At 48.1% G+C, this 13610-nt stretch overlaps 1 protein-coding gene across 6 annotated transcripts in view; it reads left to right on the forward strand.

Moving 5' to 3' along the window:
* VTI1A (vesicle transport through interaction with t-SNAREs 1A) overlaps positions 1-13314 on the forward strand; it is a 348766-nt gene extending 335452 nt beyond the window's left edge. For 5 of the 6 annotated variants that reach the window (XM_027063066.2, XM_053206829.1, XM_027063063.2 and 2 more), the window contains one exon: positions 9685-13314. Coding sequence is in view for 3 of the 6 variants with exons in the window: in XM_027063063.2 (XP_026918864.1) it covers positions 9685-9778 (94 nt within the window). In the remaining 3 variants the exon portion in view is untranslated. Of the gene's footprint in view, positions 1-5733; positions 5753-9684 lie in introns of those variants that run through there. The other variant, XM_053206831.1, reaches the window with a different exon arrangement.
* The last annotated feature ends 296 nt before the right edge of the window (positions 13315-13610 follow it).

A 13610-nucleotide genomic window follows, 5' to 3' on the forward strand; every position in this document is an offset into this window, starting at 1 on the left:
TGCCCAGTGAGTACGAGCTGCAGGTGTGATGTGGCTATGTCTGTGCTCAGTCCTTGATGAGGCATCGCCCCCATCACCAGGGACACCACCCCGCCGAGGCCTGAGGAAGAATCCCCAGAGAGTCCAGCTGGGTCAGATTTTCTAGCTCCGAGATTCGAAAACTTTCATGGTTCTCTGATTGGGACTTATCTTTTTATTTTTTATTTTTGGAGAGAACAGAGGATTGTCCACTTTTTATTTTGCCGAGTAAGAGAGACTAACTTCCAAGGAGAGAGTGTATTTCCGAAGTCCCAATAGGGTCATCGAGGCAAAAACCTACCATCTACTATCACCATCACGCCGTAAAAGGAAGGGCATTTGAACTCGAACATGGGAACGGTGGACAGGACACAATCTCAAAGAAACGGGCGGTCCTTTAAATTGTGTAATCTCGTTTTTGGGGAGAAGGAGCCTTCTGTGTTACTCTTTGTTTATGACTTCAGCTTCAGTCTGGAGTTGGGGAGCCACTGTCTTCCATCACGCATGCACCAGGTCGTGTTTCTTGATTTTGTCGAACGGGCCCCCTTAGAAGCAGCGTGTTTGTGAAGTGCCATCGCGTGCCATCGCCACGGTGGCCCTGGCCGCTCGGATGAGCCTGAGCATTACTGTGAAACAAGAATGGGCCTGGGGGGTCTGAAGGCCCAACTGTCCCCCAAATGGTTGACCTTGGACACGTCCCTTCGCCTGTCAGGGCCACAGGGTCCTCACCTCTGTAACCAAGAGTCCTGCCCAGGGTGTGGAGACCTCCGCCAGCTCTAGCAGTCTGCAAACCTGTGAGGGTTTAAGTATATCATGCGTTTCTAGAGCATCATTATTTCATTCCTTTCAAGTTTTTTCTAAGCACTTTGATTCTATCTGAAAGCCCAGTCACCAGCAAAGCCACCCTCCAGGCCCCTTGCCATGGTGGAGTCCATATTTGAGAATGGCGGTGGCCGTGGTGCCCCAGCTGAAATTTGATGTCCACATTTGGCAACAGAGCGCAACGTAACCGCAGATTACTGATCAAAACCCGTCGGTCTTATCAGTGAGCTCTGACAGGTACTTGCTGGCTGCCTTCCCAGGCTGGGAAGGCATCCCCGAGCCAGCCAACGGGACCCCCTCCTCCCGCCTTTGATGTCCATGCGGCCACCTCAGAGAGAAGGAAGCCCTGCTGGGGAGAGAGTCGCTGTGAGGCCCAGATAGATGCCAGCCTGTGGGAACAAGAAGCTTGGCGAGCTTGAGGAGGCGGCGGCTTCCTGGACTGCTGCCTCCCTCCACCTTCCCAACCAGCCTCTGGAAGTTTCCCAGGCAACTTCTCTGACCTCTAGACAACTTTCTTCCTGCCTCTCACCTTTCCTGAAATGGCATCCTCTCTCACAGAATTATTTGCCGACCGCACGCATGTAAAGGGCTTTTACCTTCCAAAGTGCCTTACCATCTTTAATGAACTAATCCCCGTCTCCCTGTGGTTGGGGGAGCCGAAGTTGCTTGGGAAGGAGCTGAAACCCACCCCAGGCAAATCCACACAACAAATTGGCCTGCGCTGGCATTGCTCTAATGATGGCCTTTGTTGTCAGGTTTCTGTGATTGATTGCTCATCGTGACACCCTGAGCTCCCACAGGGCTGGGACCCTCGTGTTACCTTTTTTCTTCGGAAGGACTTGGCCAAACCAGCCATACCTGTCTGTGCGTGGCCCGAGGACCACCCTGTTCTCCAGCAGAAAAGGGCCAGCCTTCCGTAGCTTTTAGCTGTTAGACCAGGAGCGAGCAAACTGCAGTTAGCCCACTGCCTGGTTTTGTATGGCCCACAGGACCAAAATCACTTTATGTTGTTTCTTTTTTTTAATATTTATTTTTGGGAGAGCGCAAGCGGGAGAGGGGCAGAGAGAGGGGGACGGAGGATCCGAAGTGGGCTCTGTGCTGACAGGCTGACAGCACAGAGCCCCACGTGGGGCTCGAACTCAGGAACCACGAGATCCTGACTTGAGCTGAAGGCGGACCCTCAACCGACTGAGCCACCCGGGTGCCCCCCCTTTACGTTTTTAAATGATTGAAAAAAATCAAAATAATTTTTTTGACGTATGAAAAGTATATGAAATTCAAACTCCCGTTTCCTAAAAGGAAGTTTTCTTTGAACACAGCTACCCTTGCCCGCTTACGTTGTCTAGGGCCGCCTTCGCGCCACAAAGGGCAAAGCTAGCACTTACAACAGAGACCGTATGGTCCACAAAGCCTGAATATTAGTGTCATGAGTTGAAGTGTGTTCTCCTCTGACCCTCTGGCCCCCCAAGTTCATGTGTCGAAGCCCTAACCCCAGGACCGTGGGACGTGACCTTATTGGGAAATAGGCTGACGTTACTGGTTAAGATGAGGCATACTACAGCAGGGTGCTCCCCTAATGCAGTAGGAATAGCGTCCTTATAAAAAGAAGAAACTCGGGCACAGATACACGCACAGGGAGACGGCCATCACCTAGATGGAGATCAGGGTGACACAGGCACCCCAAATATTGCCAGCGCACCACCAGCAGCAGGGGAGAGGCGTGGAACAGATTCTCCCTCCGCCTTTGGAGGAGCCAACCTGCCAATACCTCCGTCTCTAGCTTCTAGCCTCCAGAACTGTGAGACCGAGAAATTTCTGTTGTTGAAGCCCCCAGTGTGTGGTCCTTTGTAAACTAATGCATTTGCTCCCTCGTCCCTTTACAAGAAGACAGTTGCTGATCCCTGTTGAACTAAGTAGAAATTTGGAAGTGGGGTTAAGCTACTCTGGTCCTCGCTCAGGACCTAACCTAGGTGTGCCAGGGCTCAGGCACCCGTCCCTGTTTCCTGGGTTCCTCGCTGGAGTGTGCTCCTTTCTCCACCTATCAAAATGTATCCCTCCTGTGCCCTGTTCCCTCAGGGCTGCCGGATAACCCACTTCTCCTCAACTTAGGTCAGGAAGTGTGGACGATGAATGGTGGGCGATGGCTTAGTACGTTGGCCCAGAGATGACATCTGGTTTTCCTCTTATTTTTGTTTTAATTTTTTTAAATTATTTATTTATTTATTTTTATTTGAGAGAGAGAGAGAGAGAGCGCGTGCACGCGCATGCACGAGCAGGGGAGAGGGGCAGAGGGAGCGAGGGAGAGACTCTCAGGCAGGCTCCACACTCAGGGTAGAGCCTGCCATGGGACTTGATCCCACCACCCTGGGATCACGACCTGCGCCGAAATCGAGAGTCAGATGTTCAACCGACTGAGCCACCCAGGTGCCCTGGTTCTCCTCCTGTTTTAAATGTCTTATCCCAGAGGCAGGAGTCTTATGAGACAAGTCCTCTCAGGTCCCCGATCCCATGTGGCTTTGGGCAGCTGCCCGCTCTGTTCATGAATGGAAATTCTCATTCTGAGATGAAAGAAACAACAGCTCCTAAAGATTAGGGGCCCCACAGCTCGGGTCAAAATTTCCAGGGAACCAGGCTGGGACTCTCCTGCCCTTAGAGGAAGACTTTGTACAGTCCCAAAGTGAATATGTGATGCAGCCTTGGAAACGTGGGTGGAGACATGGAGACCAGTCCTCAGAAAGGCCAAGCCAAGATGGCCAGGTCCATATCCTGTTCTGGATCCAAAACTCCCATGTATCTGTGTCCTGGGGTTGCCATAATGAAGTATCACAAACTGAGTGGCTTAAAACGACAGCAATTTATTCTGTCACAGTTCTAGGGGCTTGACGTCTGAAATCAAGGAGTCAGCAGGGCCATGTTCCTTCTGAGGGCTCTAGAGAAGAATCCTTCCTTACCTCTTCCAGATTCTGTGGCCCCAGGCATTCCTTGGCTTATAGCCAAACCTCTTCAGTCTCTGCTACCAACCTTTCACATGGCCTTATTCCCTGTGTCTTTCTGTGTCCTGTCTTCCTATAAAAACACCAGTCACTGGATCTAGGGCCCACCCTACACCACCCTAATTTTATCTCAAGATCCTTAACAGATTACATCTGCAAAGACCCTATTTCCAACTGAGGTCACCTTCTGAGGTTCTGGGTGGACATGAATGGGGTGGGGTGGAGAGGGACACTGCACCTCAGTAAAATCAGTATGGTTGAAGTGAGAGAAGTCTCAACCAAACTTGCTGAAATCCAAAGGAAAGTGTTTGACTCCTGTGACTGGGAAGTTTCAATGTGACTCTTCCTGCACGCAGCAGGATCCAAGGGTCCAAATAATGCTTTTAGGAATCAATCTCTTTTCCTCATCTCTGGACACTGTGTTCCTCCATGTTGGCATCTTTCAGGCAGGTTGCCATCCTGCAGGGTGATAAGAATGGCCTCTGGCTGTTCTAGGCTTCCATTGTCCCTACAATCAATCCCAGTAAAGAGAGTACCTTTTTCTTGACTTTCCAGAAAAAAAAAAAAAAAAAATCCCCAGAGGTCTCTATCTGGCTCCGGTGATGTGCCAGTTCCTGAACGAATACTTGTGCAAGGAATAGAGAGCTGTGATTACCTGGGCCTGCCTGGGTCATATGTCTACCTGTGGAATCAGAGAATTGGGGTCAACCCTACCTGAACTCTTGGGGTGAGCCTGAGGATACTTCCCAAAGATGCAGAATACAGAAGACCCTGGATGGCCACGTATCAGGGGGGCAGAACAACCATACAACTCTAGCTCAGATGCAACCGTGTGCCCAGCTTTGAAAACGATGCTTCAAATTCAACTTAATGTTACAGGCTGATGACAAGGAACCATATCCCCTATTCCTGTTTGCATTTCTTTCTGGTGAATGCTAACGTTGAATTTGATATCAAACTTAGAGAGCCTTTCCCTTGGCCCGTGTTTTTGAGAACTTCCCAGAGAGACACAGGTGCAGACTCCTTGGCACAGTTTACCCCATGCTCTCATGATTGCTAATCGTTCTGCTCGTTGTTCCTGTTCTGTCAGACCCCAGAGGTAGGGCATCATTATTCAGGCCCGTTGGCCAGGCAGGAAAGCCTGTGCAGGACAGGGCACTGAACCTATGGAGTGTCGGGCACTCTCCAGCTAATGAATGCAGGCTTGCAAAAGAGTTTGGACACTGCTGGCATCCTTAATGGGAGGGTGGCTAATAGCTAACTCCTAAAGCTGTGCTCATCTACGCGCAGCCCTTAGAAACCAGGAAGCACACAACATAAACCTTCAGAGGAGCCCTTGTAGGTAGAGCCTCTCCTTCATGCATTCAGCAAGCACATTTTCGAGAATGTCTGTGCCAACCTCTGTTTGAGACACTAGGAATACAAAAGACAAAGGAGAGTCAGACCCTAGAGTCTACTTTTTATTGGAGAAACCCGCGCAGAAACAGAAAATCATGAAACTGTGTGATAAGGGATGCACAGGGAAGTACAAGAGTCAGACGAGGTCACGGTCAGGAAATTCTTCATGGAAGCAGTGGGAACGACACGCTGTAGATCAAGGACTTGGTTTTGGAATCTGGGTGAATCAACCTAACAATGCCTTTAGGTCTCAAATAACAGAAGACCTAACTCAAACTAACTGGAGAAATTAAGTTAACTTTTTTCTCATCTAACCCAAAGTCCAGAGGAAGGGCCGTTTGATACAGGGTTTCACCATGTTTTCAGGACCAGGGTTCCATTTCTCTGCCATTCTTTCTACTGCGCTATCCTCCGCGGGTCAGCTTCTCGGGATGGCTCCCCTTGTGGAAACAAAACGGCTGCAGCAGATCCAGGCCTAACATCCACACCCCATATGATCCAGGTGACGCGGCATTCGAAGCCAGGCTCCTGGGACTCACTCGGTTGGAATGGCCTAAGTCACGTGGGTGCATCCCATCTCATTAAGCCATTTTTCATCGTCTTAAGACAACTCTGCTGCGAGTCCAGGGGAGTCTCCTGGGCGGTGGTGTTCCATGTGATGAGTCGGGGATCCAGGCAGGAGCAGTGCCCGCCGTCCTGTAACTCCACTCCTGAAACATACAGCCTCCTGAATCAGAACGGCAAGGGAAGAGCCAGCTGAGAGTCAAACACTGCAAGTCAGATGCCACCCCCTGGCATGGGAGGGACAGCCAGCACTTCTCACATTTCGTTGACTTAACGCAAGTCACGTGGCCGCACCTAACTTCAACGGACAGGTGAGAGCCGTCTGTGCCTAGAAGTAGAGAACAGGGTGACGCCTCCTGCGACTGGAATTTCCGGGCTTCTCAAGCAGGAGAGAGAACACGCCCGCCTGCCCCCTCTCTACCCAGTCCCCTCGATCCCGCTGCCACACGCAGGAGCTTGTTTCCAGAAGGGGAGGAGACTGGCAATGGAAAGATTAGCCGCTCCCAGGGTTCCACACGGGGATCAGTATTTTCAATAGTACTTTGTGAGTTCAGCCTCAAAGTAAATGGTTAATTCATCTTGTATCAACAGCACTGTGATTCATAATGTAAACTTGGAGAATCCTTGATGTTTCGGGCCCACATTCCTTTTAATTTGGCTCTGCGTTCTTTTAAAGCCACAGTGTGCTCACTTAATAGAATGCAGCATGCAAATGCACAAGTTTTTGCCCGGAGGCAATTTAGCCTGGCTGTTTCAATGGATGTCTTCTTTCAAGTGTATATTCTTTCTTAAATTATTTACTGGGTAAACACACTTTGCATTTTCAAAAGGAAGATTAAGACAGCTTGCTGCAGACCTAGCTGAACGTAAAGCCCCCGGTTGCCCAAAGTTAGCAAAAAGTTACTTCGGGCTTCCCCAAAGTTCCTTCCCTGGCTCGCTAGCTGGGAACCCCTCTCCCGGCTTGTTTTTCTGATTCTCTGCAAACTCCCTGTTCCTTTCTGCTTTGCCTACAGCAATACCTGCCAGCAGCCCCTGGCTGTGACTGTACTCCAGGCTTCCTCACAGATGGGGCCCGCCAATGCCAGCCTTTGTTTCCCCTGCTCCGGGCTGGCTGGTTCCTATCCATTCACGGGCCCCAGCAGCTCCCTTTTCTGGTCCTTAGAGGCACCATATCAACCTATAACACCTTTGAGGTCCAAAGCTGGGTTGCTAGCCTGAGTCAAGCTTACTTCCAACTCTTGTCTGCTCCAACTCTTCCCCCACCCCCCTTCTACACGCTTTGTCCTAAAGATCTGCCAGCCCTTGGTTTGAAAGCAAGTGCTCTCTCCTGCGCACATCCTCCACCGCCCGCCTCCGTTCCGCGAGGACCGTTCCTTCTCTTAGCTTCAGGGAGAAGACCCAGCAGCGCTCGGAGAAGGCATATGGCATGAAGTTGCCTCTTTGGGGGGTTTGCTTCAACTTGTAACTTCAGCCTTTTCTGTGCGGACTCCCTGCGTTTTTCCTGCAAATTGAGTTTGCGCAGGTTTCTCCTCCGTTCACCCTTGAATGGACCCATTACAATTACAGGAGCTGTGTTCTTTGATGATCATCCTTCGGGTGGGTCTCTTTTGAGTGCAGTGTGCCAGCAACTGTCCTGTGTGTGCTGGGGCTGTAGAGGAGACGGCTCCGGGCTCCGGACACACCAAGGAGTGAGTGGACAGTTCGGTCTTTCTGAATGTCTGTGACCCCAGCAGAGAGGTCAGGCTCTCCTGGGATCGGTTATGTGCTGAGTGAATTAAACATATAAGCTGTGAAGAATGACTGTGGGGGAATCACACCCCTGTTGGCCTTGAAATGAGGGAAGCCCAATTTGGAAGGCCAGGGAAGAGCTGAGGATTCAGGGATTCCTGTGTGTTCATTTTGCTAACCATGCTTCAGATTAAACAAGTAACACCCGCGGTTAATCCTTTATAAATTAGCATCATGGATGCCTTGGGGCCCTCAACCCACAAATAAAATGGTTGTCAACCGAGAGATACACTACCGTATATTACTTAAGGCAGAATTTTAAAGAGTTTTCATGCTTTTAATCTGTTTCACTGCTGAGTTTCAATTTTGCTGATTTCCTCTGCAAGTCTGACGCAGATGACTGGTAAATAGAGATTGTGACAGTGACTTGGGCCAACGGGATGTGTAGAGCCTGCTCTGAAGACTTCTGCCCCCTTCCAGAGAAGAGGGGGAAAAAATCAATTTGGGTTTTAAATCAAGCCACCAAGTAGCACCGATCAGTGTTCATAATTAGCCTCACTTTAACAAGGCGTGAAGTCCTGTTTCTATTTATTTATTTGGGGGACAGAGAATCTTCCTGCCTCCTGAGTAAATATGGCCTGTTAAGTCTGAATTAGCTGTCATGGCAGAAGAATTAATGTCAGGGCGCAGCCTTTCTAGTGGGGAAGGGAAGAAATAAACGAGACAGATCTTAGCTGAGCCTTCCGTGATAAATGAGGACCGAGCAGACCATTCATCTCCTTCGAGGAAAGTGGACACAGGCACTAAAGCAGTTTTGCGGAAGACGTGTCAGCAAATGTGATCATTTTGTAACCTGTCAGGAGGCAAGGATGCTAGTCCTTCCAGGGGGCCACAGGGGAGGGGGCTTGTCTGATGTGACCGTCTCTCCATCCATCCATTTAGGTTTGGAGAAGGAGGGGGTGGGCGAGGAGAAATCCAGCTGAAGCCACAAGGATGTCTTCCTTCCTTCCGATGAGAAAGAAACTCATCCAGAAGCTAGAAAAGCCTGCCAACACCCTCCAAAGGTTTCTTCACAGAGATACAAAAGTAGGAGGGCAGGGTCTCCGTGAGACTAAGACAGCAGACCTTTTTCTGCTTGATATTTGCAGGAACAGGCCGATGGGATTTGCTGTGGGGTGTTAGGCACAGGGACGGTTGCCTCTACCGCCAGCCGCTCTATTGCTGTGGTGGGTTCTGTAGGAGGTGGGGTGGGGGGGGATGTGTGTGTGTCAGGCCACTTGACCTGGGTCCCCTTTGACAGTCTCAACAAAGCATTCTGTCGCTCAACCCCTTTTCTCAGACTGAGCTAACACGCTGTGAGGCAACTTCATTGGAAACTCTCTGCAAGCATCTTGGAGCACATGTCTCTACTCTGGGTCTCCTCCTGACCTGCCAGTTCCCGTCATTCACATTGGCTTATATTTGGGCCCCTGGAATCCCCAGAGGTGAGGGCCCACCAAGCAAAGCACATAAGGCGCTCGGATACTCTGTAATTCTCATTTCCATCTTTTTTGTTGTTGTTGTTACGGAGCAAACGTAACGTTTCCTCCTGGCGTAACCGAGCAGTGAGCCCCAGTGACAGATGACGGTTTCACAGCCTGAGCTGCGAGTTTGACACTTGCTTCTTAATCCTGTCCTTTTCTTCCTAAATCTCTCTTTTACTTTTCCCCAGGTATTTTTGTACAGGTAAGTACCTCACTGACATATGTTTCCTTGGAGTCTTTTACTTTAACGGGAAACGCTGCAAAAAAAAATGAGGCTTGTCTCACATTTTAAATTAAAAAGAGAAGCTCGTGTGGGGCCCTTGATCGCTTAAAGATTACTACATGGTACCCTGAGCCTGGAAAGCCATTTGATTCGCCTTAGCATTTCTCTGAGTGCCGCGTGACAGTCACCGCGTGCGTCGTTTCATTTCCTCGTGCGTCGTTTGTAGACCCAAAAAGCTCGTGGGCGCACACACGCACGTGCGTACTCACGCGTGTTCACACTCAAGCTCCACACGGGGCTCCCTGCCCCCACCTGCGAAACCGTCGTTTGATTAGCCAACTTGGTCTTGACTGGTCTTGGTCAGAAAGTCCTTCATTTATCTGTGATATTTTTTTTTTCCTTTGCTCTTTCCTAGAATCATCCAGAACCGCATCCTGGTCGTCATCTTGGCCATCATCCTCGTTGTCACCATCCTGATGGCGATCACTTTTTCTGTCAGAAGACGCTGACGGATCTGCTCTTCCCTGATAAACAGCAACAACGGCTTGTTCTGAGTAATTAAGACAAAATGGTCACATGAATCATTCTTTTGCGCCGACAGGCCCTGAACGACCCTCCCTCTTTTCACCACTGTTCGGCTGAAGCACAGAGTGTAAAAATATTTTCTATTCCTGCTTGCGTGTGGGTCGGTTTCCTTTTCTAGGTTTGTCTTCACCCAGATTTGTTTTTTGTAGGAGAAGGTGAATGTTTATTTGCCTTTCGGTAATTTCATCTACTAACCAAAATAGCTTTGGTGATTTTCTTCCTTGCCCCGTGGACGTGTCAGGGGTCATGGTTTGGGATAGGGCACGATGAGTCAGTCGTGGGGCATCTGATGGGCTGTGCTGTTTGTCACACATCTCTTGTCTCCAAATTGCCCTTCTGTGATGTCCAAGGATAAAAATGCAGAGAAAAACAGAGGCTACAGCCAGTGACCCACTCTAGCAAACAAGCCCTGTTCCTACCCAGGCATAATGAATATAGTCTACCTGCCTGAGTGCTTTCATTGTAAAGGTGGATATTTAATGTCACTTGTGCAGGAAATTGACTTAGCACTTTCTCTGTTTTTATATATATATATATATATATATATATATACACTTTTTTTTTTTTACAGCCAAGAATATTTTTGCTGAGTCTGCCCAAGATCCACTTTTCATAACTTTGCTTACTGGCTACATGAAATATTTCCTTACCTTCCCCAAATCCCACAGTCCCTAGAATTTGCTGGCAAAGTAAGCCTTGGCACGATATTTAATTGTGACCCCCTCTCCCCTGACCTGTGTAAGCATCTCTGTATCCTTTCGGTTTTAATATCTGCACCGCCAAAAGCAGCCCTCATACATGCAAAAGGTCTGACAAGGTTCCCTCCACATCCATTCCAGTATGTAAAGAGAACATGAATATTTCAGGAAGAGCAAGAACATGAGTCCGTCAGTGTGAAATTTCAAATGTGATTATAAATATGGCATAGAGTCCTATAGGATGATTCACTAGAAATAAACTTTATGGAAAATGTTCACTAACCTCCTTCAAAAGAATAGGGGGGTTGCAGCGTGTTACAAAGGACGGCTTGGATTTTCTACAAAAAAATGTTAGCACAGCCTTCCTGAATTCACTGTGTATTCAAACCTCTGACATGCTTTGTGATTGTTTTTGGTTTCTTTCTGTCCGAGGTAACCGGGAATTGCGTTCAAAATGAGTTCATTTATGATCAGGCTTCAAGTTGCCCAAGCTGAGGTCATTTTCCCCCTAGTCATAAAGCAAAATGTGTTTTTCTTAAGACTTCATTGGCATTTACAAGGTCCGTACTATCTTTTTGAATGTAATTGGAAGCTTTGAATCCTTGAAAAATCAGACCTGTTCTCTTCATAAAAAATGCTAACCACCTGTGCCCAGAGATTGAGATCACCTGGATGGGGCACTTTATTTTATATTTTGCCCCAACTCCGAGAAGAACCTTTATGGTTTAGAGAGGAAATGCAGAATGGCAAAATCCACCGGAGAGATCGTACTTAGCAAAACAGGCCAGGGCCTGCGTGTGTCCAGATAAATCATTTAGTATTGTGTAAATAAAGCTGCAGCCTTTACTTTGCAGAGATCGTATGGGATTTTGGCAGGGGGAAGTAGGACGGTGAAGGAGTGGGAAGGCAGTGCTAATTTTCCTATCAGCTTAAGGGATCCATCTCAGCAAGGTTCTTTTATTCCGATAATGGATTTTGTACATGCTGAACACATTGAAGAAACCATTAAAAAGCAGGGGAACAAACAAACAACCTCCTTCCCATTCCAAAACACTAATGGTGGGGAAGTATTACACCGACCTCTCCGGTGGCTTCTTTGGAAACTGTTGATCTCAGCTAAAGCGGGTAACCAGTTATCCAGCTATATACGCCTCACGCCTCTTCCCAAGGCCACCCAGCAAGCCAGGTTGGTCTGATCATCTAAACCCGCTGGCTCCTCAATATTTCACTAACGCCTTGCGTTCATGTTGAAGTAGATGAAGTGGAGGGCGGGGGCCAGGGGCACTGCTTGCCTCTCAATGGCTTTTCCTTTCCAGTTCTACCTCTTTATCAGCTCTTGCCTGAGATTTTGCCCCGGTTCAACCTTGAGAGTGAGAGAATCTGACCAGATGACCCTTGGCCTACCAGCCCCATCAAACCCACCTTGAGAGCGGCCCCCAAGACCCGGGTAGTGAGCGCTCTGTGGGAGGCTGGTCTGAAGTCCCGACAATTCCCGCCTGGCCCTCCGGCTGCTGCAGGAGAAATTCGAGACCGGAGACACGGTTTTCTCCCCACTCCCCTGCTCCACTGGGGAAGGGAGAAAGCCCACAAATTCGAAGCAGGTCCTAGATCTGTGAAAGGCTCTGGGAACTTCCTATGTCGACTTTGCGGACCAGTTCTCCAGTTGAGAGCCTGTGCTGAAAAAATGAGGTTCAGTGGGAAGGTGGGGTGGGGGGTGAAGACGAAGAAACACGGAGGAGGAAGAGGAGAAGGAGGCCCTGGCCATATAAAATTCATGCAGACTAAACAGTTTCCCTGACCAAATAAAGTAAAGCGGATGCTACCCTGCTCCGGAATCAAAAGCAATTTAATTAAAGTCTCTTAAGTTGTAAAGAGTTTTAAATGTTCCGTGTTGAAGGCGAATGCCTGCATATGCGATGGGCCTGACGTCAGCCGCCAGGCCTGGGCTGGGAGGCCATTTGCTATTCTGTTTAAGGCAGGCTGGATTGTCTTATTTTGGAACCAGCTTGGTGGGGGGTTTGCTTTGCTACTGCTTCTGAGCCCTGAGCTTCAAAGGCTGAAATTAATGGTGAACAAAATTGTGCAGCTCTGACCGTCCCATGCGGGGCAAGCCCATTGAGGGTTATCATTAAGTAAAGAAATAAAGAGGGGGAAAAAAGCCTGCCTGTTCCAAAAACCTCATCAGATAATGACCTCAGTGATTGGATTTTCATTACCAAACAGCATCCAGAGATTATCTACCCCATAGAAGAAGGGGGGGGGGGGGGTTGGAAAGAAAGAAAGCAACTGTCTTTCTCTCCTTCTCTTTCTCCTTTTTTTTTTTTTTTGCACATCTTTTCTTTAAAACTGTCAGATCATTTCAGTATTTCAAATCCGAGGAAAACAGCCTGCCTGCTGCTGTATTTGAAGTTCTAATGGTGTCAAAAAGTCACGACTGACTGACAGCCGTCAGTCCCAGAGGGGCTCATTAAATCATAAAAACTTGACAAGGAAATAATTGCGCATCGCCAGCAACTTGGCGCCTGTTTAGACGTTTTTATTTTCTTTCATTATTAGTCCCCACCATTACGTTCATTAACAAATTGCATTAAACAACTGTTAAGGGCTAATGATTTGTTTATCGCTTTTTATTATTATTATTATTTAAACATTAGCTGTGTCATGTGGTACCCTAGCAGCCTCTTGCCATCGTCTGACTGAATATTTTTCCACTCCGAGCTCTGGGTACTGTTGGAATATGAAATAGATTATTCATTACTCTCCTCTTTGCCACTGATTTGATTTCATGTAGCGTCTTCCACAGAGAAAGATGAAAACTTGTCAAAAATAGGTTATATCTTATTCGAAGGGGCAACAATAGCGGCAGGTACAGGCACACTTTAATATTTAATTAAGGTTGATGTTAACCCCTTTAAGTGACTTTAGCTGTAAGTTCTATTCAAATGCAGAAGAGAAAAATAATTGTTCTTAATTTGCAACCTGTTCAGCAAGCATTCTTCCTGGAGTTAGCTGGAAATTTAGAGCCGAATTTTTAAATAATGAAATTTCCCGTCATAAA

The sequence above is a fragment of the Acinonyx jubatus genome, chromosome D2, assembly GCF_027475565.1.
Source record: "Acinonyx jubatus isolate Ajub_Pintada_27869175 chromosome D2, VMU_Ajub_asm_v1.0, whole genome shotgun sequence".
Classification (NCBI taxonomy): domain Eukaryota; kingdom Metazoa; phylum Chordata; class Mammalia; order Carnivora; family Felidae; genus Acinonyx; species Acinonyx jubatus.